The sequence below is a fragment of the Macaca thibetana genome, chromosome 10 (genome assembly GCF_024542745.1).
Source record: "Macaca thibetana thibetana isolate TM-01 chromosome 10, ASM2454274v1, whole genome shotgun sequence".
Lineage (NCBI taxonomy): Eukaryota > Metazoa > Chordata > Mammalia > Primates > Cercopithecidae > Macaca > Macaca thibetana.
In genome coordinates, this window is record NC_065587.1 from 68,424,433 (window position 1) to 68,448,216 (window position 23,784).

General features: G+C 48.4%; 3 protein-coding genes across 9 annotated transcripts in view; all 3 read right to left on the reverse strand.

Annotated features, from left to right (window-relative positions):
* The window catches only part of LOC126964308 (cytochrome c oxidase subunit 4 isoform 2, mitochondrial), a 393,425-nt gene that overhangs the window by 143,570 nt on the left and 226,071 nt on the right, over positions 1-23,784 (reverse strand). The window lies entirely within an intron of this gene.
* HM13 (histocompatibility minor 13) overlaps positions 1-23,784 on the reverse strand; it is a 182,831-nt gene that overhangs the window by 72,137 nt on the left and 86,910 nt on the right. The gene's annotated exons all lie outside the window — the stretch shown is intronic.
* REM1 (RRAD and GEM like GTPase 1) overlaps positions 1-23,784 on the reverse strand; it is a 753,594-nt gene that overhangs the window by 12,744 nt on the left and 717,066 nt on the right. Inside the window, exons 1-5 of one of the 7 annotated variants that reach the window (XM_050807216.1) lie at positions 23,675-23,782; positions 22,257-22,826; positions 21,122-21,204; positions 15,976-16,177; positions 13,575-14,323 (exon numbers count right to left, since the gene is read on the reverse strand). The exons of the other annotated variants lie outside the window; for them this stretch is intronic. Of the exons in view, the coding sequence (XP_050663173.1) occupies positions 14,052-14,323; positions 15,976-16,177; positions 21,122-21,204; positions 22,257-22,596 (897 nt within the window). The 5' untranslated portion in view covers positions 22,597-22,826; positions 23,675-23,782 and the 3' untranslated portion in view covers positions 13,575-14,051. Of the gene's footprint in view, positions 1-13,574; positions 14,324-15,975; positions 16,178-21,121; positions 21,205-22,256; positions 22,827-23,674; positions 23,783-23,784 lie in introns of those variants that run through there. 7 annotated transcript variants of the gene reach the window in all.

The following is a 23,784-nucleotide window of genomic DNA, read 5'->3' on the forward strand; positions in this document are numbered from 1 at the left end:
AAGGCCTGGATGGTGTGTTATGCCTGGTACTTGGAGGACACTCAGGGCAGGGGTTATTACCAACTATTAGGAAAGCATTTAAATATTTTAACAATTAGTATGCTCATACCTTTGCATACTGAGTAAGAGCCTTGGTTATATCCGTAATGGTGGAATTATGGGCATTGTGAGTAGCGAGAGGAGATTTACCAGGCAGAGGGACCACACTGATGTCATAGAGATCAGGATGCATTTGATGTGGCTGATGGCTCTCAGATTTTGACCAGTCCTGGTGAAGTTCTCTGAGAATAGGATCAATCCTTCTTCCTGGCCACCGCACCCTCCCTGAGTCAGCTGTGCACATCCCCAGAGAGTTGAGTTTGCCAGCATCTCCATTCCAGGAGTGACTGATGCCCAGATACATGGGCAGGGCACAGCAGGAGTTGGCAGAGCCGGGGAGCCCACGGAGGAAGCAGGGAGCTCGGGGAATGCCTGCCCCTCCTCTCCCAGGAGACCTGGCCCTGGACAGATGCCAGATCCTCATCCTCCCGGATCTGCCCTTCCCGCTCCTTCACCCACCACAGTCCCAGCAGTCCCCTCCCCCTGGCCTCTCCCGGCAGGACATTGCAGACAGTTTCTCCGGATGGACGCGGCTGCGCCTCCTCCCTGCACACTTTCCATTCCCAGCCCTGAGCCTCGGCCAGGGTTCCTCAGGAAAATTGGCTGAAAGAGACATTTTCCATGCTCTTGCCTCCTCTGCTGGGTGGCTGTCCCTGCCTCCACTCTCTCCAGTCTCTTCTCCAGCTGGTCACCCAGACGCAGAAGGAAGGGGGGTATTTCTTCAAATGGCTGCTTCTCACTCACCACTTCATTCCATGTGTCGTTTCATCTCCCTGGGCCTCAGCTTCCTGATCTGTCAAATAAGCCAGCTACCCTGGGAAGCAGGCTTAGTTAGAAGTTGGACATTTCTGATTTAATCCTTAGCGCTGTTTTTTACTAACTTTGTGACTTTGGACAACCTACTTAACATCTTTGAGTCTTAGTTATCTTTTATCTGTAGCATAGTGTTATCTCTTACTGTTGTGAGGATTAATGAAATAACCTGGGAAAAGGGCTTAAAACTCAGTGCTCTGCTCATGTCAAGTGCCCACTGAATGGCTATTAAAAAATTTAATTGTTATTAATGCCTGCTAGGTGCTAGGTGCTGTGAGAGGTGCTTTACACACCCAGTTTCTAATCTATATAACACCTGTGCAAAGTGCTTGTCATCCTCCTTTGTAAAACTGACTGTCCAAAGGTTCAGAGAGGCCAAGTTACTTGCCCAAGATCACAGAGCTGGCAAATGGCTGAGCCAGAGGGATTCAAATTCAGACCTGGCTGATGCCAGATTTCCTGTTCTGGAATCAGGACTCTGGGCTGATACCAAGAGTATCAGTAACTGGATACCAAGGCTCTGGTAATGGCTCTGGTAATGGAATAAAGCACACTCCTCTACCCCCGGCAGAGAATAAAGAATGAAATAGTCTAGGCTCAGAATTTAATGCAGCCCTTAAAAGCTGTAATTTCAAAGCTTCACTGTGGTTTTGGGCAGCTAAAGGGCACAGTCATTGAGCAGAATACAGCTCAACTTTGTTATAATTAGGGAAATGCAAAATAAGCAACGAGACACCTTCCTTCCTACTTTCTCTCATCTTGTCCCCGGTAGAAGGTCAAATGAGAAGAGACTGGTAATATTTCATGTGGGTCACAAAGCAGGGAATTTGGCACGATCCATCTGAATATAAACAAAACAGCCCCTTTGGAAGGTAATTTGGCAGGGTCTGTCAAAATGTAGAATGTATGTGCCCTTTGACTAGTAAATTTGAATTTGGTAATCTCTTCTATACATGTAAAAATATTCAATGTCACACTGTTATGAAGGGCAAAACATTTGCACAAACCTTAAATGCCCTTCAATGGGTGAAATATGTTATGGTACATCCATACTGTAGAAAAGTGTTACAGCCATGAAAAGCAAAAAGGTAAAGGAAAAATTGACCGACTGGAAGGAGAAACAGATACATACAACACTCCTTTCTCAGTAATTGATAAAACAAGTAGGCATAAAATCACTAAGTATAGAGAAGACTTGAACAGCATTATCAACCTCTTTGACCTAACTGGTATTTAGAACATTATGCCCAACAATGGCAGAATACATAGTATTTTCAGGTGCACATGAAACATGCATTGAGATAGACCGTATGTTGAATTAGTAAACAAGTCTCAAATTTGCAACGGAAATAAACAGAGAACCCCCAAATATTTTGAAACTAACATACTTCGGAATAACCTATGGGCATAAGAAAAAATCACAGGGGAAATTAGAAAATGATTTGAACTGAATGATAATGAAAAGCACAACATACCAAAATTTGTGGGATGCATCTAGAACAGTGCTTGGAAGGCAATTTATAGCTTTCAATGCTTAATTGGAAAATAAGAAAGTCCTCAAATAAATGATTGGGTTTTCTATCTGAAGAAGATAGAAAAATAAGGACAATATAACCCCCAAAATAACAAGGGAAATGTATAAGAATAAGGCATGGATAGAAAGCCAGTATACATTGAGTGAAAAAAGCACATTAACCAATACGTATGGCATTGTAGCAGAGATTACTGGTTGTCCCTTGATTGCTGGTTGTCTCTCAACGTCTTTCCTTCTTTTTTTTTTTCTGCCTTGTCCCTCAATGTCTATTTCCTCCTTCCATAAACACAGAATCCCTGATTTCAAGCTGGTATGTGGCTATTTAGAATACAATACATTTCCTGGCCGGGCACAGTGGCTCACGCCTATAATCCCAGCACTTTGCGAGGCTGAGGCGGGTGGATCATTGAGGCCACGAGTTTGAGACCAGCCTGGCTAACACGGTGAAACCCCATCTCTACTAAAAATACAAAAATTAGCTGGGCGTGGTGGTGCCTGCTTGTAGTCCCAGTTACTCGGGAGGCTGAGGCAGGAGAATCACTTGAACCTGGGAGGCAGAGGTCACAGTGAGCAGAGATCATGCCACTGCACTCCAACCTGGGTGACAGATTGAACCCCCATCTCAAAAACAAAACAAAACAAACAAACAAACAAACAAATCACAAAAACATTTCCTAAACTCCCATGTAATTAAGTGAGGCCATTTGACTATGCTCTGGCCAATGTGATATAAGCAGAGGTGTGCGTCTTCTGAAAGGCTGTGCCTTTTTTGACTCCTTACCACTTCCTGCTGGCTGGAATGTGAATACGATGGCTGCTGCTTGAGCAACATATTGTGTTGAAGATGAGGGAACCACAAGCTAGAGAAGCAGGCACAGTTCCTGCCTCGTGGAATGCCATGCCTGCCTTGGACTGCCTGTTTGCGGACTTCATTTAGTTGAGAGAGAAGTGCCCTTCTGTCTGTTTCTATCACTGCTATTTTGGATTGGCAACGGAATTCAGTCTTAATGCATATGGCTATAATCCTACTTATGTGAAAAAGGAAACAAACTTATACATGCATATCAGATTGATGATTTAGACTTTGGCACAGAAATCCCCACGATAATTTTTTTTTTTTATTTTATTTTGAGACAGTCTTGTTCTGTTGCCTAAGTTGGAGTGCAATGGTGCGATCTTGGCTCACTGCAATCTCCACCTCCTGGGTTCAAGCACTTTGTCTCAGCCTCCCAAATAGCTGGGACTACAGAGGCGCGACACCATGCCTGGCTAATTTTTGTATTTTTAGTTGAGACGGGGTTTCACCATGTTGGTCAGGCTGGTCTCAAACTCCTGACCTCAGGTGATCCACCCACCTCAGTCTCCCAAAGTGCTGGGATTACAGGCGTGAGTCACCGTGCCCAGTCCAGAAATCCCCCAAGAAAACAGTAAGTCTAGAAATGGGGAAGCACCAAGATTGGTGTTCAGAGGCTTGACTTCATCAGCAAGGGTTCAGGTACTCCCCATCCTTCTGCCTTGCCATCCTCTGACTAGATCTCATCCTAATTGCAAGATGGTGTCCACAGTTCCAGGTATTACATTCATACACTCCAGGGACAGTCAAAGGAAAGGGACTGGTCTCTTCCTGCTGCAGCTCTTTTATTTATTTATTTATTAAGCTCTTTTCTAAGAGCAAAGAAGCTTTTCCTACAAACCTCCAGCTAACTTTTCATCACACTTCATTGGCCATAGCTGGACTGTAGGTCCCCCTTTAATCTCTGGCTTATAGCAATCAGGATTTATTCTTGATTCCATAGATAAGAGGAGAACAACAGAGCAAAATTGCAATTCTGATTGTGTGGAAGAAAGAAAAGTGGCCAATTATCTTCTACAACGTGTATATAAGTGGAATGAAAAATATCCAGAAGGATATATCCCAAACTGTTAATGGTGAGTACCTCCAGGGAGCGCAGTGGGACTGGGAGGAGGATGGACGGAGTTCTGTGGCAAATACCAAAGTTGTCTGTCTTACATCCTTCACCCACTTCTCCCTCATTCATAGAAGCCATCTTGTTTGGGGTAGCAAGAGGCAAAGGAAAACTTCTGGTAGAACAATTTCCTCCTTGATAAAAATAAAACCTATTTCTGAACTTTTCCCTTTTATTTTATTTTATTTTTTTTGGAGACAGGGTCTTCCTCTGTTGACCAGGCTGGAGTGCAGTGGTGCGATCACGGCTCACTGCAGCCTTGAGCTCGAGGGCTCAGGGGATCCTCCCGCCTCAGCCTCCCAAGTCGCTGGAACTACAGGTGTGGCCACCACACCTGGCTAATTCTTGTAATTTTTGTAGTGATAGGGTTTCACCATGCTGCCCAGGCTGCTCTTGAATTCCCGGGCTCAAGAGATTCACTGGTATTGGCCTCTCAAAGTAAAGGGATCACAGACAAGAGCCACTGTACCTGGCCCAAGCTGTTCTTCTTCTTCTTCTTCTTCTTTTTTTTTTTTTTTTAAGAGAGTCTTGCTCTGTTGCCCAGGCTGGAGTGCAGTGGCACAATCTCGGCTCACTGCAACCTCCGCCTCCCGGGTTCAAGCAATTCTCCTGCCTCAGCTTCCCTAGTAGCTGGGATTACAGGTGCCTGCCACCATGCCTGGCTAATTTTTTGTATTTTTTGTAGAGATGGAGTTTCACCATGCTGGCCAGGCTAGTCTCGAACTCCTGACCTCGTGATCCACCTGCGTCAGCCTCCCAAAGTGTTGAGATTATAGGAGTGAGCACCCGTGCCCGGCCCAAGCTGTTCTTTATAATTATGTACTAACTGCATGGAGCTAGCGGTGACCTTGCGGACTAGGGGATGGCTAAGAGTACATTTCTTTATCACTATTTGGATTTAGACCAGAGGTTATAAACTGCTAACCTCTGGTCAGAATTTGGTTAGTAGACATGTTTTGCTTGTTCTGCCAGGGTTTTAGTTATTTATTTGACAGAGTCTTGCTCTGTTGCACAGGCTGGAGTGCAGTGGTGCAATCTCGGCTCAGTGCAGCCTCTGCCTTCCGGGTTCAAGTGATTCTCCTGCCTCAATCTCCTGAGTAGCTGGGACCACAGGTGCACACCACCACGCCTGGTTAATTTTTGTATTTTTAGTAGAGATGGGGTTTCACCATGTTGGCCAGGCTGGTATCGAACTCCTGACCTCAAATGACCCACCCACGTCGGCCTCCCAAAGTGTTGGGATTACAGGTGTGAAACACTGTGCCCAGGCACCAGGGTTTAAAAAAAAATCACAATTAGGCCAGGCACGGTAGCTCATGCTTGTAATCCCAGCACTTTGGGAGGCCAAGGTGGGTGGATCACAAGGTCAGGAGTTCAAGACCAGCCTGGCCAAGATGGTGAAACCCCATCTCTACTAAAAAAAAAAAAAAATTAGCAGGGCACAGTGGCAGGCATCTGTAATCCCAACTACTCAGGAGGCTGAGGCAGGAGAATCGATTAAATCTGGGGGGCAGAGGTTGCAGTGAGCCAAGATCGTGCCACCGTACTCCAGCCTGGGCAACAGAGTTAGACTCCGTCTCAAGAAAACAAACAGACAAACAAACAAAACACAAAATGACAATTAGCAATAATTATTTAAGAATTAGGGCTGGGTGGCCAGGTACAGTGGCTTATGCCCGTAATCCCAGCACTTTGGGAGGCCGAGGCGGGCGGATCACCTGAGGTTGGGAATTCGAGACCAGCCTGACCAACATGAAGAAATCCCATCTCTAATAAAAATACAAAAAATTAGCTGGGTGTGGTGGTGCACGCCTGTAGTCCCAGCTACTCGGGAGGCTGAGGTAGGAAAATTGCTTGAATCTGGGAGGTAGAGGTTGCAGTGAGCAGAGATCGCACCATTGCACTCCAGCCTGGGCAACAAGAGCAAATCTCTGTCTCCAAAAAAAAAAAAAGGAAGAAAGAAAGAATTAGGGCTGGGTGAAGAGGCTCACGCTTGTAATCTCAGCACTTTGGGAAGCCAAGACAGGAGGATCATTTGAGTCCAGGAGTTTGAAGCCAGCCTGAGCAACTCTGTACAAAAAAAAAAAAGAAAAAAAAAATTAGCTGGGCCTGGTGGTGCATGCCTGTGGCCCAGCTACTTGGGAGGCTGAGGCAGGCAGATCCCCTGAGCCTGGGAGGTTGAGGCTGCAGTGAGCTGTGATCACACCACTGCACTCTAGCCTGGGCAACAGAGTGAGACCCTGTCTCAAGACAAAAGGATTGGGATATTTCACATAAAGGCTTTCTGCCTTTCTTAGAAAAACTGACATGTGGTATCTGGCAACACTGGATTCATATTCTTTTTTTTTTTTTTTTGAGATGGAGTCTCGCTGTGTTGCCCAGGCTGGAGTGCAGTGGCGCAATCTCGGCTCACTGCAAGCTCCGCCTCCCAGGTTCACGCCATTCTCCCGCCTCAGCCTCCGAGTAGCTGGGACTACAGGCGCCTGCCACCACGCCCGGCTAATTTTTTGTATTTTTAGTAGAGACGGGGTTTCACCATGTTAGCCAGGATGGTCTCGATCTCCTGACCTTGTGATCCACCCACCTCAGCCTCCCAAAGTGCTGGGATTACAGGCTTGAGCCACCGTGCCCGGCCTGGATTCACATTCTAACAGCAGTCACAGGCAGCTTAGTTCCTATCCTCCCTTTAGGCAAGGCAGCTGATTCCAGTTTGCTACAGACCTTGATGCTCCCTAATGTCTTCTACCCAGTCAACTTCACTGACTTATATTATCGATCTGACTCTGTGAGCATTTGAGTTAGTGAATCCTGGTTTCAGTTTTGGAATTAATATGTATGCGTGTGTGTGTGTGTGTGTGTGTGTGTGTAAGACTCAAAAATTGCTTTCCGAGACTCCGTCTCAAAAAAAAAAAAAAAAAAAAATTGCTTTCCAATCTTTTTTTTTTTGAAACATTGTCTTGCTCTGTTGCTCAGGCTAGAGTGCAGTGCTGCAATCTTGGCTCATTGCAACCTCTGCCTCCTTGGTTCAAGGGATTCTCCTGCCTCAGCCTCCCAAGTAGCTGGGATTACAGGCGCACGCCACCATGTCTGGCATTTTTTTGTTTTTTGTTTTTTTTTTTGTATTTTTAGTAGAGACAGGGTTTCACCATGTTGGCCAGGCTGGTCTTGAACTCATGACCTCAGGCGATCCGCCCACTTTGGCCTCCCAAAGTTTCATTCCAGACAATTCTGTGAAAAGGCACCTATCCTCATTCACAGAGTTGGGCAGACCCTGAAGTGGACTGGATTTGGAATGGTCACACTCTGGACTGTTTTGTAAGACTGGAAAAACTAAGAGCATGCACCCTTCACTGCCTGACTAGAGCACCTGGGGTGTTAACCCAGCTCTAGCTTTTCTTCTTGGTGTGCCCATGTTGTACTTTATGCAAACCCTGATTAACCTAAGCCACTGATTAGTTTGAAGGTGGCCATGTAACCAGATTCTGGCCAGTGAGAAATGAAGGATATTTGCTAGAGGGCTCTGGAAGAATTTCCTTGCTGATGAAAGGGATGTGCTGAGGAAGAAACAACCTTTTTGCTTTGCCTGGACTTGGTCATGTCCATGTTTGATGTCCGAAACTGGGGTGGCCATATTGGGACCCTAAGGGTAGCTACCCCAGGGCAAGCTGAGACCCAGAAGATGGCAGAGTGGAAAGATGGAAAGAGAAACTCTCATATATGTGCTCAAAGAGGCACATCAATGTTCATAGTGCATTGTTTATAGCAGAAAAAAAGTCCATCAACAGGAAGAAAAGATAAATAAATCTTATATGTTCATACAATGGAATACTGTGCAGTGATGAAAACGATAGTTACAGTTACAGATTTCAACACAAGGAATCTCATAAATATAATGTTGAATGTGAAAAATAATAAAGCTGAAGGATACGTATAGTATGATGTTTAAAAGCATCCAATACTTTGCCTTAGCAAACTACATATGTGGGAAAAAGTATAAAGTAATGCATGGAAATGCATTACAATTTATTGGGTGTTTACCGTGTGCAAAGCATCATGCTAAGAAATAGCCAACCTGATCGAATTCTCACATCGACCCTTAGTGAGAAATACTTTTTTTTTTTTTTTTTTGAGATAGAGTCTTGGTCTGTCGCCCAGGCTGGAGTGCAGGGACATGATCTTGGTCCACTGCAACCTCTGCCTCCGGAATTCAAGTGATTCTCCTGCCTCAGCCTCCTGAGCAGCTGGGACCACAGGCACATGCCACCATGCCCAGCTAATTTTTTTTTTTTTTTGAGACGGAGTCTCGCTCTGTTGCCCAGGCTGTAGTGCAGTGGCGTGATCTCAGCTCACGGCAAGCTCCGCCTCCCAGGTTCACACCATTCTCCTGCCTCAGCCTCCCAAGTAGCTGGGACTACAGGCACCCGCCACCACGCCCGGCTAATTTTTTGTATTTTTGGTAGAGACAGGGTTTCACCATATTAGCCAGGATGGTCTCGATCTCTTGACCTCGTGATCCACCCACCTCCGCCTCCCAAAGTGTTGGAATTACAGGTGTGAGCCACCGCACCTGGCCCAATTTTTTTTTTTTTTTTTTTTTTTAATGGGGAGATGGAGTTTCAACATGTTGGCCAGGCTGGTCTTGAACTCCTGACCTCAGGTGATCCGCCCACCTCGGCCTCCCAAAGTGCTGGGATTACAAGCATGAGCCACTGTGCCTGGCCAAGAAATACTATTAATATCCCCACTTTCCCGATGAGAAAACTGAGGCCTAGAGAGGGGAAGTACATAACCAATGGCATATAGTGGTTCTTTCTTAAGTACTAAAAATCTCATTTAATCCTATGGGATAAGAATTATCACTTCTCATTTCAAAATGAAGGAAAGAAGAACCCAGCTCACAAAGAGATCAAGTGCTTGAGGTGGGATTAAACACAGGGTTCTTCTAGTTCCAAAGCCTATGCTTTTCCACCAATAAATGGTCACATCCACAATGCATGGGAATGTAAGCCACAACGCACACACGCACATATTCACACACCCTAGCCCTGAACTTGAACCATATGGAACTGGGTAAAACCACATGCATTGCTGCACCCAGAGCTCCCATCCCATCATTCGTATTATTTTTAACTGAACCCTGAACTGAACAGAAGGGAACAGTGCTCAAATTGAAACTGAACTTGTATATTTTTTCAAGCTGTTGAACTACAATATTTAAATATTCTGGAGACAGAGACAATTACATAGAGAATTCTATGCTAACCCCTTCACTCTGTATATTTTGATTTGCCTAAGGTCATATGGTCATGACAGACCTGAGGGATTCTTAGCCGTTACAAAGCAGTTGTAGGTGATTTTTTCACTACTTCTACCCCTCTTTTACCCTCCCTTTCCCTTCGTGGCCAGGGCAGGGACTTGGAAGTTCCTGTACCCACCAGCTGTGATCCTCTCTACATTCTCTACCTTCCTTCAGAGCCCACATCCTTGTCCATGTTTGCTGAATGAAGAAAGGAGGGAGCGGGCCCTATGAGATGTATATTTCCCATCTTCAAGGACAGGGAGCTCCAGCCCGAACCTGATTCCTCGGGGGTCCCTGAGCAGAAGCTTCATTCCTGGGATGAGAAATTGGAACTTTCCACCAAGGCCAATGATCCTCAGTATTTGAGCAGCCTGGCTGGGTGTCTTGGGATCCAGGTGGCCTTTGTCTCATCTGGACCAGGCCAGCACAGTTTGTGGCCCTCCCCACAGCAAGGGGAGGGACTCTGAGGAGGCTTGGCGGCCCCTGGGGAGACATCCATCTTCCCAGAGCTTTATCATTTTTTCCATAACAGTATCCTCCCTTCAAGGTGGAAAGTCCCAGCTGGCAGCTGAGGATACTGTCAATCTGCTTTTGTTCTCTGTCTTGCCCCTAGCGCAGGCAGCAGGGCTGGAGACAAAGACACCTACCTTTTTATACCAGCCTGTTCCAGGCTTGCTGTACAAACAAATGGTGTAACACAGACCACCCCTTAACGGGGTGAGCTAGACCTCCCTGGTTTGAATTCTGGTTCTGCTACTTGCTAACTGTGCAATCTTGGTGGGGTACTGAACTTCTCTGTGCTACAAGTTTCTCCATCTGAAAACTGGGGTGGTGATAATATGATCAGTTTTCAGGATTTAATGATTAATGTATGAAAAACACTTAGGACAGCACCTGGTATATAGTAAGAGTGATGTAACTGCTTGCTGTTTATTACATGACTTTGGGCTTGGACAACTCATCTTCTTTCTCTGAGTCTCGGTTTCTCTAATTGTACAACTAGGATGGCAGTTCCTGCCTGCCTCTCGACCACTGATCTGGCCTTTTCTTGCTGTGTAGCCTTGCAGAGATTCTTGGGTTCTCCTGGCCTCTGTGTCCTCATGTATTAAACAGTACCTATTAAGTAGAGGGTTGTGGTGGTGAGCACGTGAGAAAACGTGTACCCAGCATGTAGCATGGGGCCCAACACTAACACAGAGAGTTAAAACGAAGTTAGTTATTATTTTTTTTGTTTTGTTTTTATGGACAAGAAAGTACTTTTTAAACTATAATAGGCTGAGGGAGAGTGTGGTTTTCTCACATGCTTTCCCAGCCATTCCTTATTCACAGACACCTAGAATCAGAGAGGACAGGATTGGAAGGGCAACTTTACAGGTAATGGATAATGAATTAATGGGTATCTATTAATGGATAATGAATTAATCCATTCAACAGATATTTACTGAGCACCTACTATGAGCCAGGCACTGTTGTAGGTGCTGGGGTCAGAGCAGCACTGAGGGCCCTTCCCTCAAGGAGCTTTCATTCCTGTGGGGCAGACAGACAAAAACATGTGAACACATATGCCAGGCAAAGACTCATAAGCAGGTCTTCACAGTCTCAGAATATCTTACCCATAACATATCCTGGTTTCTGCAAGGCCTTAAAATAGGATAGCAGAGTGGGACCCAGTGGCTCATGCCTGAAATCTCAGCACCTTGGGATGTTGAGGTGGGAGGATCTCTTGAGCTCAGGAATTTGAGACCATCATGGGCAACACAGCAAAACTTTGTCTCCTCTAAAAAAAAAAAAAAAAAAAAAAAGAAAAAATTAGCTGGGCATAATGGCATGTGCCTGTAGTCCCAGCTACTTGGGGGGCTGAGGTGGGAAGATGGCTTGAGCCTGGGAGGTGGAGGCTGCAGCGAGCTGTGATCGCACCACTGCATTCCAGCCTGGGCAACAGACAGAGTGAGACCCTGTTTAAAAAAAGAAAAAAAAAAAAAAAAGATATGCTAGCGGGAGCCCACATTTACTGAATCTTCTTAGACACAGAAAGTGTCTAAAGCATTTTACACAACTTGAATCATTTAATCCTCACATCGATCCTAAATGAAAGAATTGTCATGAATTCCGTTTTATAGATGGAGAAACTAAGGCACAGAGAGATGGAGGGGAGCAAGGTTTGAACGCACACCCCCTGGTTCAGGGCAATGTCTTCAATCACCCTGCCCTCTTGCTGTGCTGGCTGCATAACTTTCCTTCCCTCAACACCTCCCACCTCCCTATCTTGATCTGCACCAGTTCTTTCTTCCCTCCCCCTTTCCTCCCCTATCCCGTTCTCAAGTATTTCTTCCACATTCTGAGTGGCCTGGGGTAAGCTCTCTCTCTCTCTCTGGCCCTCAGTTTTCCCATCTGAGGCTGGGGGATTGGACTGGATTATCTTCAGGTTCTTCCCTGACTACTCTAATTTTCAGCTCCTTATCAGTTTGTGATTCTTTTATTTGCTGATTTGTTTTCTAGTCTGCCAGCCCACCCTACTGTGAGCTACTGAGCAGTGAGCTCCCTCTTTCTGTTCGCCACATCTCCCCGGAGCCTGGCACTGTGCCCGGCACTTAGTAGGCCCTCAATAAATATTTGTAGATGAAGAAAGGAGGGGATGAGGGCGATCGTACTCAGTTTTCTAAAGCCAGCTCCTGCACTCTCTCCCGCGCCCCTCTTCTTTTCTCAGCTCTTCCCCCTCTCCTCTTCCCTCCCGCCCTCTCACCTCCCAGGGCCCACTCCGGCCCTCCATCCGGCCTGCATTTTTCCGGGTTTGATATCATTTTTTCCACTCTCCCGGCTGCTGCCGGCTGCCTCTGCCAACTTTCCACAGCTAGAGCCCCTCCCCCTGACCGCAGGCCGGAGACAGCTTGGGGTGGGGAAAGACCTTCCTTCTCTTCCCTTCCCCAGGCTGGGGTTGGGGTGTGGGATTGAGTGCCATCCGTCCCCGTTGGAAGGCTGGGGTGCGGGGAGTCGCGGCTGGAGGACGTGGCTGGCTGGCTGGCGGGTCCTGCCGTCTTTCTCTGCACCGCTTACCCCGGGACTGGCGTCTGGGCTAGTTGGGGGAAGGGATGTGTCCGGCGTCAGGGACATGATGGTCATAACGGTTTGCGTCTTGTTTTCTTCTCAAAGCCGTGACACCCCTTCCTTTCGGGCTGGAAACTCCTGACCTGATCCCCAACACCCAGCCCTGACCCCAGCCAGGCTGGATGCCTCACCACCTCCTTCCTCCCGCACAGCCAAAGTGAGACCCAGGAGGAGGCTGGGCCCTGGGGTGTAGTCTTCCCTGGCTGGGCGACTCTGGCATGCTCACCTCCCCTCTCTAGGCTTGTTTCTGCCTTCGGGAAATGAGTGAGTCGGATTAAACTGGGGTCCATCCCGGGAATTAATGGATTGAGTTTCATAGAGTTCCTGCCCCAACCTCGTTTAAATTGGATGTGAAATTACATTTTTAAATTCATTTTCCCAAGATTCTATAGGGTTTTGTATCATCTTTAAAGAGGACAATGGATATGTTGGTCACTAGAGTCTGACAAGCCTGGGCTGGAATCCTGGCAACTTCGCATATAGCAGCTGTATGATCTTCGGTGAGCCTTCGGTGTCCTGTGCCTCAGTTTACTAATGAGCAAAATGACGTTAATCGTAACACCCTTCTCCCAGGTGTTGGGAGGATTAATTGTTGCGACAGCTTAGTACACAGCTCCCAACAAACGCCAGCAATTCTATTGCCAGGATGAGTACTGAGGTCCTTCCAGACACGTGAATCTAGAACGTAAAAAATGGGTTAATGAGAAAGTAGCTGGTCACGAAACTGTGGTTGTGATCCACTGTCGGGAGAAGGGCCTGAGCACAAAATTGGTCCAAGTACTTTATTGATTGGCCCTGACGCCCAGCCGGCAGGCTAAACCAGTCAGTCTACAGTCAAGTGTAGATGGGAGGGCAGTAGGTGGAGACGCCTGGAAGAGCCGAGACAGAGATGTCTGGGCATTCAGACGGGACATCCTTCTGGTCTGGTTTATTGTGAGGGTTTCTGAGGGTTGGCCAGAGCCCAGGGACAAGGAAGATTTTTTACAAAAAGACACCCACCACGTAAAAAACTACTTTGTGCCCAGCTTGGGGCTTCGGCCCCGTCGTCTGTCTGTTCATCGCTTTCCCGGGGTCCCCCAGGCTTGGATCTGGGGGATGCTCAGGCCATCAGGGCAGCAGGCAAGCAAGACACATGATGCAGACTCCAGGTAACGGCGCCTTTGTCCCGCAGTGGCGTCCGTGGAACCCATAAGGCAACTCAGCGACCCGCCAACTCTCAGAAGGGCGGGAGGCTTCAGAGCACGGCCAGATTGTGGCAGGACTTGGAGCGGGCCTTGAGTGCCCGGCGGCGTGCGCTGCGGGCTGTCAGACGTGCTAGGAAGCGACGAGCGCGCTGGGCTAGGCTGGTCGGCCGTCGGGGTGCTGGGGGCTCCTCGGCCGCACTGTCCCGGCGGCGCAAGCGCAGTTGGCGCACCACGCCCTCGAAGAGCTCAGCCACATTGTGCTGCAGCGTGGCGGAGGTCTCGATGAATTTACAGTCGAACACCACAGCGCAGGCGCGGCCCTCTGAGGGGGCGGGGCCCGACGAGCAGGGGTGGAGCCATAACCGGAAGGCGGAGAAAAAGGTAGGAAAAGATGTGTTCAGTCTTGATTGGAAGAAATTTTTCCTGTGCCCATACCTCGTGTTGCTGTCTGGGGACTCAGATAAATCAGACTGGTCTTTGAGGGAAGACAGAGAGGCTGGGGCCAGGGAGGGGTCACGTTGAATGCCAGGTAAAGGGTCTAATTTGCTGTGGATCGGAATTACCTGGAGGAGCTTGTTAAAATGCAGATTCCTGGACCCACCCTCAGAGTTTCTGATTCTGTAGGTCTGGAAATCTGTGCTTTAACAAAATCTCCTGGGGCTTATGTTGCAGTTTTTTTTTTTTTTGGATGTCTGTTCACAAAGCTTACGGTCTTCCACCTCCAGGATGCCACTGGGCCCGAGTTCTAGTCTTCAGGGGCTGGTGACTGTGAAACTGACTTTTCCTTTCTAGGTCTCAGTTTACATATTTTTTAGATTTTACTCTGTGAGTAAGACCATTTAAAAATTGTTATGGGCCCCATCTGATATGTCAAACTTATTAAAATATTCCCCATCCCATTGTAAATACAATCCATATATGACATTTAAAGTTTTAGTTTGTAGTTGCTTGCTGACAAAATATGTTTTACAGACAATTAAAGCTTTGTGAAATTTAAATTTCTAATTTTTTTCACTATATTTTGGAGCCAGTAATGGTTCTTTTCAGTTCTCAAATGTAAGCCCTTGAAAGGCCTGTAGGCACTGGGCCTATCATCCTGGTGGATAAAGTGTCTCTGATTAAGGGGCTAGGGGAGCCACAGAGGAAATTACTATTATTATTTTTTTGAGACAGAGTCTCATTCCGTCACCCAGGCTGGAGTACAGTGGCGTGGTCTTGGCTCACTGCAACCTCAGCCTCCTGGGTTTAAGCAATTCTCATGCATTAGCTGCCCAAGTAGCTGGGATTACTGGTGTGCACCACTATGCCTGGCTAAGTTTTGTATTTTTAGTAAAGATGGGGTTTCACCATGTTGGCCAGGTTGGTCTTGAACTCCTGACCTCAAGTGATCCACTTGCCTCAGTCTTCCAAAGTGCTGGGATTATAGGCGTTAGCCACTGGGCCTGGCCAGAATTTTTTTTAAAAAAAGAGTTAAAATTATTTTTTATTTTTTGTAGAGAGAGGGTCTTGCTGTGTTGCCAAAGCTGGTCTCAAACTCCTGGGCTCAAGTAAGTCCTCCCGCCTTGGCCTCCCAAAGTTCTAGGATTATAGTTGTGAGCCACCATGCCCCACCACATACACGAATTTTTAAGAAGTGCAAATTCAGCTCTGGTCTTGGAAAATTCTGGCAGCTGGCAAGGAGGAATAATTGAGAAGTGGGAGGACTGGAGAAGGTGGAGATGCCAGGATAGCACAGAGACTGTAGGCAGAGAGGGAAGGGAATGTGGGATTAACGGAGGTGGCCTGACAGGACTTGGGGACTGGTTTGGGGGTGGTGAGTGGGAGACAAGAATGGTTCCTAGCTTTCAGGCTTAGGCAAGTGGCTGCAGGGTAGGGGCAGCTTGGCAGGGACAGTCACTGAGATGAAGAGCGCTGGAGAAGCAGCCATGACAGCGGGGCCCAGGGGAAGAGGAGGGGGTGGGATGGAGGGCTCACCTTCCACAGAGACTTCTCGGCAGCGGGCCAAGTCCGCCTTGTTGCCCACGAGGATGATGGGCACATGGTCTGCCTGATGTGTGCGCCGCAGCTGGATGCGGAGCTCAGAGGCACTCTCAAAGCTGCCTCGGTCTGCGATGGAGTATACGATGACATAGGCACTGCCCCCCTGCAGGCATGACTCCTGGCTCCATCTTTTATCCTGCAGGAGAGGGACCCAAGGCCCATCCTCAGAGGGTATCTAGGCCCTGGCTGAGGAAGGTAGAGCTGGGATGGTCTAATGGTTGGGATGGGGCTGAGGTTTATAGTTTGGACAGGTGTGGGGGACAAATTCTGCCATAATTCCCTGTGTCACTTTAGGAAAATCGGTGATCCTTTCTGAGCCTCAGTTTCTCTGCTTGAAAATTTAGGCTAATGACACTCCCTCACATAATTCTCTCACTCACTGACACTTTTGCAGGCTGGGTACTGGAGGCAAATTGACTTGGTTCCTCTTCCTGCTAAAGAGGGTTCTGCCTTGACCTGTTTAGCTCTTTTGTCTTGTTTCTGAGGAGGGTTTAGCCTTGCCAGAGGGTTCTTTATGCCTAGTGAAATCCAGAATGAAGAGAAAAAAGGAAGAGAGAGAGAAGTGAGGACAGGAGGCTGACTTCAGAGGGAAGGCATTTTTCAGGACAGTTTTGAAGACAGAGGTGAAGGAGCAACTGTAAAGTGTAAGTTCACAAGGGGATGAGAGGGGCAAGGGACACTTTAAGAAGTGGCTTCCTTTCAAGTTGTTTGACCAAGAAAAAGAAAGAACTGCAGTGCTTTTGATATTTCGGATGGTGATCTTTTGTTAGGGGCAGCCCTTCAAGACTGGACTACTTGGGTAGTAACTTTGTAAGTGTTGAATAAGACACAGTTTCTGCCCTCCAAAAGCTCATGGTCTGGAAGAGAGCTTATGGAAATGGGGAGTTATAGTGTAGTGTGAAAGTACCAGTAAGAGGCATGTGCAAGTGGCTGGAGGAGTGGTGTGGGGAGGCCAGAACAACCCCACCTGGAAGAGTATGCAAGGGCTTCACAGGGGACTGGCGAATGGGGTTAGGAAGGAGGGGCAGGCCAAGCAGGAGAGAAGAGATTCCAGACAAAAGGAACAGTCAGAGCTAAGGCCTGAAGTGAGAAGGACTGAGTGTGGTTGTGAGGTAGTGAAGAAGCCAGAAATTTTCTTTCATTTTTCTTTTTTTTGAGCTGGAGTCCCACTGTCTCCCAGGCTGGAGTGCAGTGACATGATCTCGGCTCACTGCAACCTCCACCTCCTGGGTTCAAGTGATTCTCCTGCCTGGGCTTCCTGAGTAGCTGGGATGACAGGCGCCTGCCACCATGCCTGGCTAATTTTTGTGTTTGGTAGAGACCTTGAGAAAATTTTCTCCTCTTTTCTGGCCTTTTATTTTCTAAACAGTAAAATTAGGAAACTGAACCAGTTTCCCTGGTCAGTGACTGTGAAGAGAGGTCTCAAAGAGGGTCCAAGCAGTAGCAGCATTATCGAAATAAGTATCCATCCTTTCCATTTGTGCACTACATGGTACTCTGATATCAGAGAGGCTGAATCTGACAGAATTGGGTGGGTCTTAGGACCTTAGTGTACCAGGCTGGCTGACCATCAGGCCACTTGGAGTGTATTAAAAATCAAATTATCGGCTGGGGGCGGTGGCTCATGCCTGTAATCCCAGCACTCTGGGAGGCCGAGGCGGGCGGATCACCTGAGGGAGGGAGTTTGAGACCTGCCTGACCAACATGGAGAAACCCCATCTCTACTAAAAATATAAAATTAGCCAGGTGTGGTGGTTCATGCCTGTAATCCCAGCTACTCAGGAGGCTGAGGCAGGAGAATCACTTGAAACTGGGAGGTGGAGGTTGGGGTGAGCAGAGATCATGCCACTGCACTCCAGCCTAGGCAACAAGATCAAGACTCTGTCTCAAAAAATAAATAAATAAATAAATAAAAATCAAATTATCAGGCCTCACCCTGGCCCTCATCCTCAGCCTGGGCAACAGAGCGAGACTCCCTCTCAAAAAAGATAGATAGATAGATAGATAGATAGATACTAGAGCCCCAATTTTAGAGCTTCTTATTCTTTTTTTTCTTTTTCTTTTTCTTTTTCTTCTTTTCTTTGAGATGGAGTCTCACCCTGTCACCTAGGCTGGAGTGCAGTGTCATGATCTCGGCTCACTGCAACCTCCACCACCCAGGTTCAAGCTATTCTTCTGCCTCAGCCTCCGGAGTAGCTGAGACTATAGGTGCCCGCCACCACACCCAGCTATTTTTGTATTTTTAGTAGAGACGGTTTCACCACCTTAGCCAGGCTGGTCTTGAACTCCTGACCTCAGGTGATCTGCCCACCTCAGCCTCCCAAAGTGTTGGGATTACAAGCGTGAGCCACCATGCCCAGCTAAGAATCTATATTTTTAATCACACTCCGAATGAGTTCATACTCACAAATCCATGCACCAACTGGCTTTTGTGATCTTGACACACAGCAAATCCTCCAAAAATATTTGTGTAATGAATGAATGAATGGTCAAGACTCACTTTCTCATTCTAGAGATGGGGAAAACTAAGACCCAGAGGAAGAAACCCGTCCATACTCAAGGTTGAGAACCCACATCTGTCTGACTCAAGCTGGGTGTGGGGTTCCAGTTCCTGCCTTCTAGTCTAGAATCCTTTCTCCCCTGTTTCCTGAGTGGGACTCCCAGTCTGATCACCCATCTTAACTCGCTGGACACTGCCCCATAGTATCCTCAGCTGCATCTGAAAAGTAGACCCTCTCACTAGCCTGTGAGGTCCACGAGGCCAGGGGGCATGTCTGCCTTATTCATCTCTGTGTCTCCAAGGTCCTGGTCCATGATAGACACCCAGCAAGTATTTCTGAATGAATGAATGAGCGAATAACTGAAACCTCAGCTGAAGGTTCAGAAGGTGATGCTTTTGAGGGGGAGGAAAGTCATAAGACAAGGACTCTTATGCAGTCCTAATGCATAAGAATACAGCCTTGGCCGGCCATGGTGGCTCACGCCTGTAATCCCAGCACTTTGGGAGGCCGAGGTGGGTGGATCACCTGAGGTCAGGAGTTCAAGACCATTCTGACCAACGTGATGAAACCCTGTCTCTACTAAAAATACAAAAATTAGCGGGTGTGGTGATAGGCACCTGTAATTCTAACTACTCGGGAGGCTGAAACAGGAGAATCACTTGAACCTGGGAAGCGGAGGTTGCAGTGAGCTGAGATGGCGCCACTGCACTCCAGCCTGGGCAACAAGAGTGAAACTCCGTCTAAAAAAAAAAAAAGAATAAGATCTACAAAGATTTTGTAGATCTGGGTTTGAATCTCACTTGCTATTTGAGAGCTTTGGACACATTATTATTATTATTTAACCGCTCTGGTCTTTGGTTTCCTCATCAGTAGAATGGGAATCAGAAGACTCACCATTTAGTTTTTGAGACAGAACGTTGCTCTGTCGTCCAGGCTGGAGTGCAGTGGTGTGATCTTAGCTCACTGCAATCTCCACCTCCCGGGTTCAAGTGATTCTCCTGCCTCAGCCTCCCAAGTAGCTGGGACTACAGGCCCATGCCACCACACCTGGCCAATTTTTGTATTTTTAGTAGAGGTGGGGTTTTGCCATGTTGGCCAGGCTGGTCTCAAATTACTAACCTCAGGTGATTCACCTGTCTCTGCCTCCCAAAGTGCTGGGATTACAGTCCTGAGCCACTGCACCAGGCCCAGTTTTTGTTTTGATTGAATTCATAGAATATGTCTAGTGGTTAACACAGGGGCTGACACTTTGGAAGCTGGCACTCCATAAATGTCAGGTACTGTTATAAGAGTCGTCATCATTATTATGCTCATTTGGCCCCGGGTTTCCTTTTATGCTTGTTAGAAGGAGAGCTGTCAACCATTGTCAATCACCCACCAGTGTCCTCCTAAGCCCCACCCTGAGGGCAGGGCCTCCCTCAGTTTTAGGGGAGCAGCCTATCCCTTAGAGAGATGGGATCCCAGGTGATTTTAGATCCTTCTCTTTGCTTTGATGTTTTTCCTCAAAGTTCTACAACTTTCCTCAAAGTTCTACAATGAAATTATGTATTACCCATGTAGCAAAAGAAAAGAAAACACAAACAAGATAAAATCATAATAGGGACATGTTCCTGCCTGCTGCTCTCTTCCTGCTCTGGTTTCCTTTTTCTCTACCTACCAAGTCATAATTACTAAGAGTTATCATTTACAATTCTTCACCCCTATTCAGCAGTTTTTCATGCTTTAAACTGGGCTTACCTCTGAAATTGCATAAGAACTTTAAAAAACCAGCTGATGAGGAAAGCAGGAATGGTTAACCCATTTATCGGATGAGAAAACTGAAGCTTGGAGTGGTTAAGTCAATTGCACAAAACTACATAACTAGTAAGAAAAAGAAAGGGGCGGCCGGGCGTGGTGGCTCAAGCCTGTAATCCCAGCACTTTGGGAGGCCGAGACGGGCGGATCACGAGGTCAGGAGATCGAGACCATCCTGGCTAACAAGGTGAAACCCCGTCTCTACTAAAAAATACAAAAAACTAGCCGGGCGAGGTGGCGGGCGCCTGTAGTCCCAGCTACTCGGGAGGCTGAGGCAGGAGAATGGCGTAAACCCGGGAGGCGGAGCTTGCAGTGAGCCGAGATCGCGCCACTGCACTCCAGCCTGGGTGACAGAGCCAGACTCCGTCTCAAAAAAAAAAAAAAAAAAAAAAAAGAAAGGGGCATTTTGGGGCCAAATTTAGTAAGAAAAAAATTTAGTAAGGAAAAGAAAGGGGCATTTTGGGGCCAAATCCAGCGTTCCTTCTGCACAATGTGGGTGGGAGGGGCAGGACGAGGATGGAAATAATGATGGGGAGATCTGCAGGTGGAGAAGCACATTCTGAGATGGCTGGTAGGAGGGGATTGTGGAGTGAGAAAAGGGGTCAGGGTCATAAGGGTCTTCTGTTTGGGATTGGAAAGACTGCTTAGGAGCTGTGGGTTTTGGGGGAGGGTGCTGAGGATGGCTCTTGCTCACACCTGATCTGTAGTGTCCCAGGACGGGACAGGAAAGAGTCTAATATTAGGCTCAGCACCCCTCTCCCCAAATTCTGCTTGCAGTGCCATACCAGTTTCTCGGCCTCCCAGGTGTCCACGACCACCAGCGTGGTGTCTTCTCCATCCACCGTGAGGGTCCTCTCATATACATCTTCTGCAACCGAGGGAAGAGCTGGATCTCAGGGAGGAGGGGCAAGCCTGAGAGAGTGTGGTGTTCGCTACCCCCCATTTCTGGTCACATCACCCCCTCCACTTGTCCTCAGAAGCGCTTATCACACTTGTTTGATGCCTGTCTCTCCTGGTAGGAACCCATGTCTCCCCAGGTGCCATAGTACCTGGCGCATAGTAAGTGCCAGAAAGATTTGATTGATTGAATGAAGGTGGGGTGGTGGGGTTAAAGCTGGGCTAGGAATTCTCCCAGGCCTGCTCTGTCTGACTTAGCGCTTGCTTCAGGCAGGTCATGTTATCCTCTCTTGACCTCAGTCTCCCTATCTGTAACACATACGGGTTCTCACTCTTGAGGCTGGGGGAGAGAAGTCAAGACTAGAGAAGAGTCTAGCTAGATGTCCCTACCTTTTCTCTGCATTTAATCAACCCCCTTCCCCTACTCACCCTATGTCCTTTTGGTCAGTGGTTCAGGGGCCTACCTTCATCTCTTCTATCTTCCCTGTATCCCACCACCCTGGGGCCCCTGACACTCTTAGCTCACCGCAGTTCTTGGGAATAAAGCACCCCAGGGCCCAGAACTTGGGGTCTAGGAGTCTCCCTTCTGCAAAGGATCTTAGTTTTGCTGTAGATCATGGTGACCATGGATGGGTGTCTATGGGACTGGGAGAATCTGAGAGTCAGAGGAGTTGGGGAGGGGAGTTTCTGAACTGGGTGGAAGTCTACCATTTCTTCATTCAGAAGAATTCAGAATTGCCACCCATATGACATGGAAATGAATCATATACTTCTTGTTCATGGGAAATTGGCAAAATTCTTGTTCTATTCAAGAATTTCCCTCCCTTTGACCAGTGTGCAGGCTGTGCCATGTACAACTTTGGAGGGCAAGGGGGCATCATTCATGTCATAGTCTAAGTGAATGATGCCCCTTAGAGTTGAACAGTGCATGACTTGTACAACTGTTCTTGGCAGCCCTGTGCCCCTGGTGACAGGGCTTTCGCTCCTTTGGCCACATCCCAGCCCAGCCCATATGGCCCCTACCTCCCAGCTGTTCATGGAGGTCCCTCTCTTGCTTCCCTGCAAAGAGGCTGGCCAGGCTGGTCTTCCCCACTCCAGGATCTCCAAGTAGCACCACACGGTAGAGGGCCTCCCAGGAGCCTTCAGAGTCGCTGGATTCAGAAGACCAGTCATCTGGGGCAGGTGAAGGTTTCTGGGTGGGAGGGTTGAGGGAGGCCGATTGACCCAGCCGGGGATGCTGGGATTGAGTGGAAGGCGCTGTGCTCAGGAGGCCAGGCTGGTGGCCCCGTGGGGACAGGGGCAGTGGGGTGCTGGCTCGCCGGTGCAGAGGGGTCTTTGCTTCCTGTCCGGTGTTGAGTGTCATCTTTGGTAGAGGGGGTTTTGCTTCTTCCTTCCTTCCTTCTGAAAGAAGGGGGAATTGGTTGTCAGTCAATTGCTTTAGGCTGCTTCTTTCTATAGCGTCCTGATGAGCTGCTGAGATGGCTTCTTCCAGATCCCCCTCTTGTTCAGATGGGAGTAGGAGGTGCCTCAGCTTCTTGGGGCAGAAAGCCCCTAGGCTTTCTGGCCTCAGGCTCTGCGTAAACCTGGATGCGGCTGGAAGGAGTGAGTGTGCAGGCTGTGAACACACAGACACACACACCCAGAGGCCATTCCCTCGCCTTAAGGATGATGACAGACAGGCAGGCAGGCAGAGGGGCAGTAGTGAGGTGGGATGTCCTCACATGCACACTCCCCATTCCGTGCACACGGACCTGCCCTTCCCACAGAACATGAGGCCCTGGCTCTGAAAGGCATCCAAATTGTCCCCCTCCTCCCCTTCCCCACCGCTCTCTTTCACAGGTTCTGGGTTGGGAGTGCAGTTTCAGGTCTTCCCCCACTGCAAGAGTAGGGGTTACTTAACTTTGGATGCCCAATTTCACGGGGTCTGAGGAAGAAGAGGCAGGAGGGTGGGTTGGAACTACAGAAGGGCGAGGGGGTAGAGGGGTAACCCGACTGTAACCCGAGTGCCCTGGTGCCATGGGAACCGCGTGTCTGACCCGCCCCCTGTGTGAAATATTCAGGAGCGGCTGACGCTACGGCCTCTAACTGCTTTTGGGGACGGGAGCTGCGGCCGGCCAGGCCCCAGGTTAGGTGACAGGACAGGGTCCTGGCAGGGGACGGGGAGGGCAGACCACAGGGCCCGGGAACGCTGTGCCATTCCTGGAGTCTGGGTCCGAGCTTTCCCAGCCGGCATCCTGGGTGTGAATCCCCCATCCTGGGGTTGAAGGGGTCTTTGTCCAGGACTATCCAGCCCTCCGGGTCGCAGGTCTGAAGACCCTCACCCTAGGGACGCGGTTTCAAAGCCCTCCTACTCCTGCCAACGCTGCCGAATTCCCCTTCAATCGCCTGGAGAACTCTGCTCCAACTTGAGCGAGTTGGCCGCGCGTAGCGCAGGGCTTTACCTCGGCGTGGGAGGGGTCCAGGGTCCCTCGCAGCTCCAGCGGCTGGATGCTCCAGGCTGTACCACCCGCCTCCGCACGCAGCCCCTCAGGCCAATTCCCCTCCCCTCGCC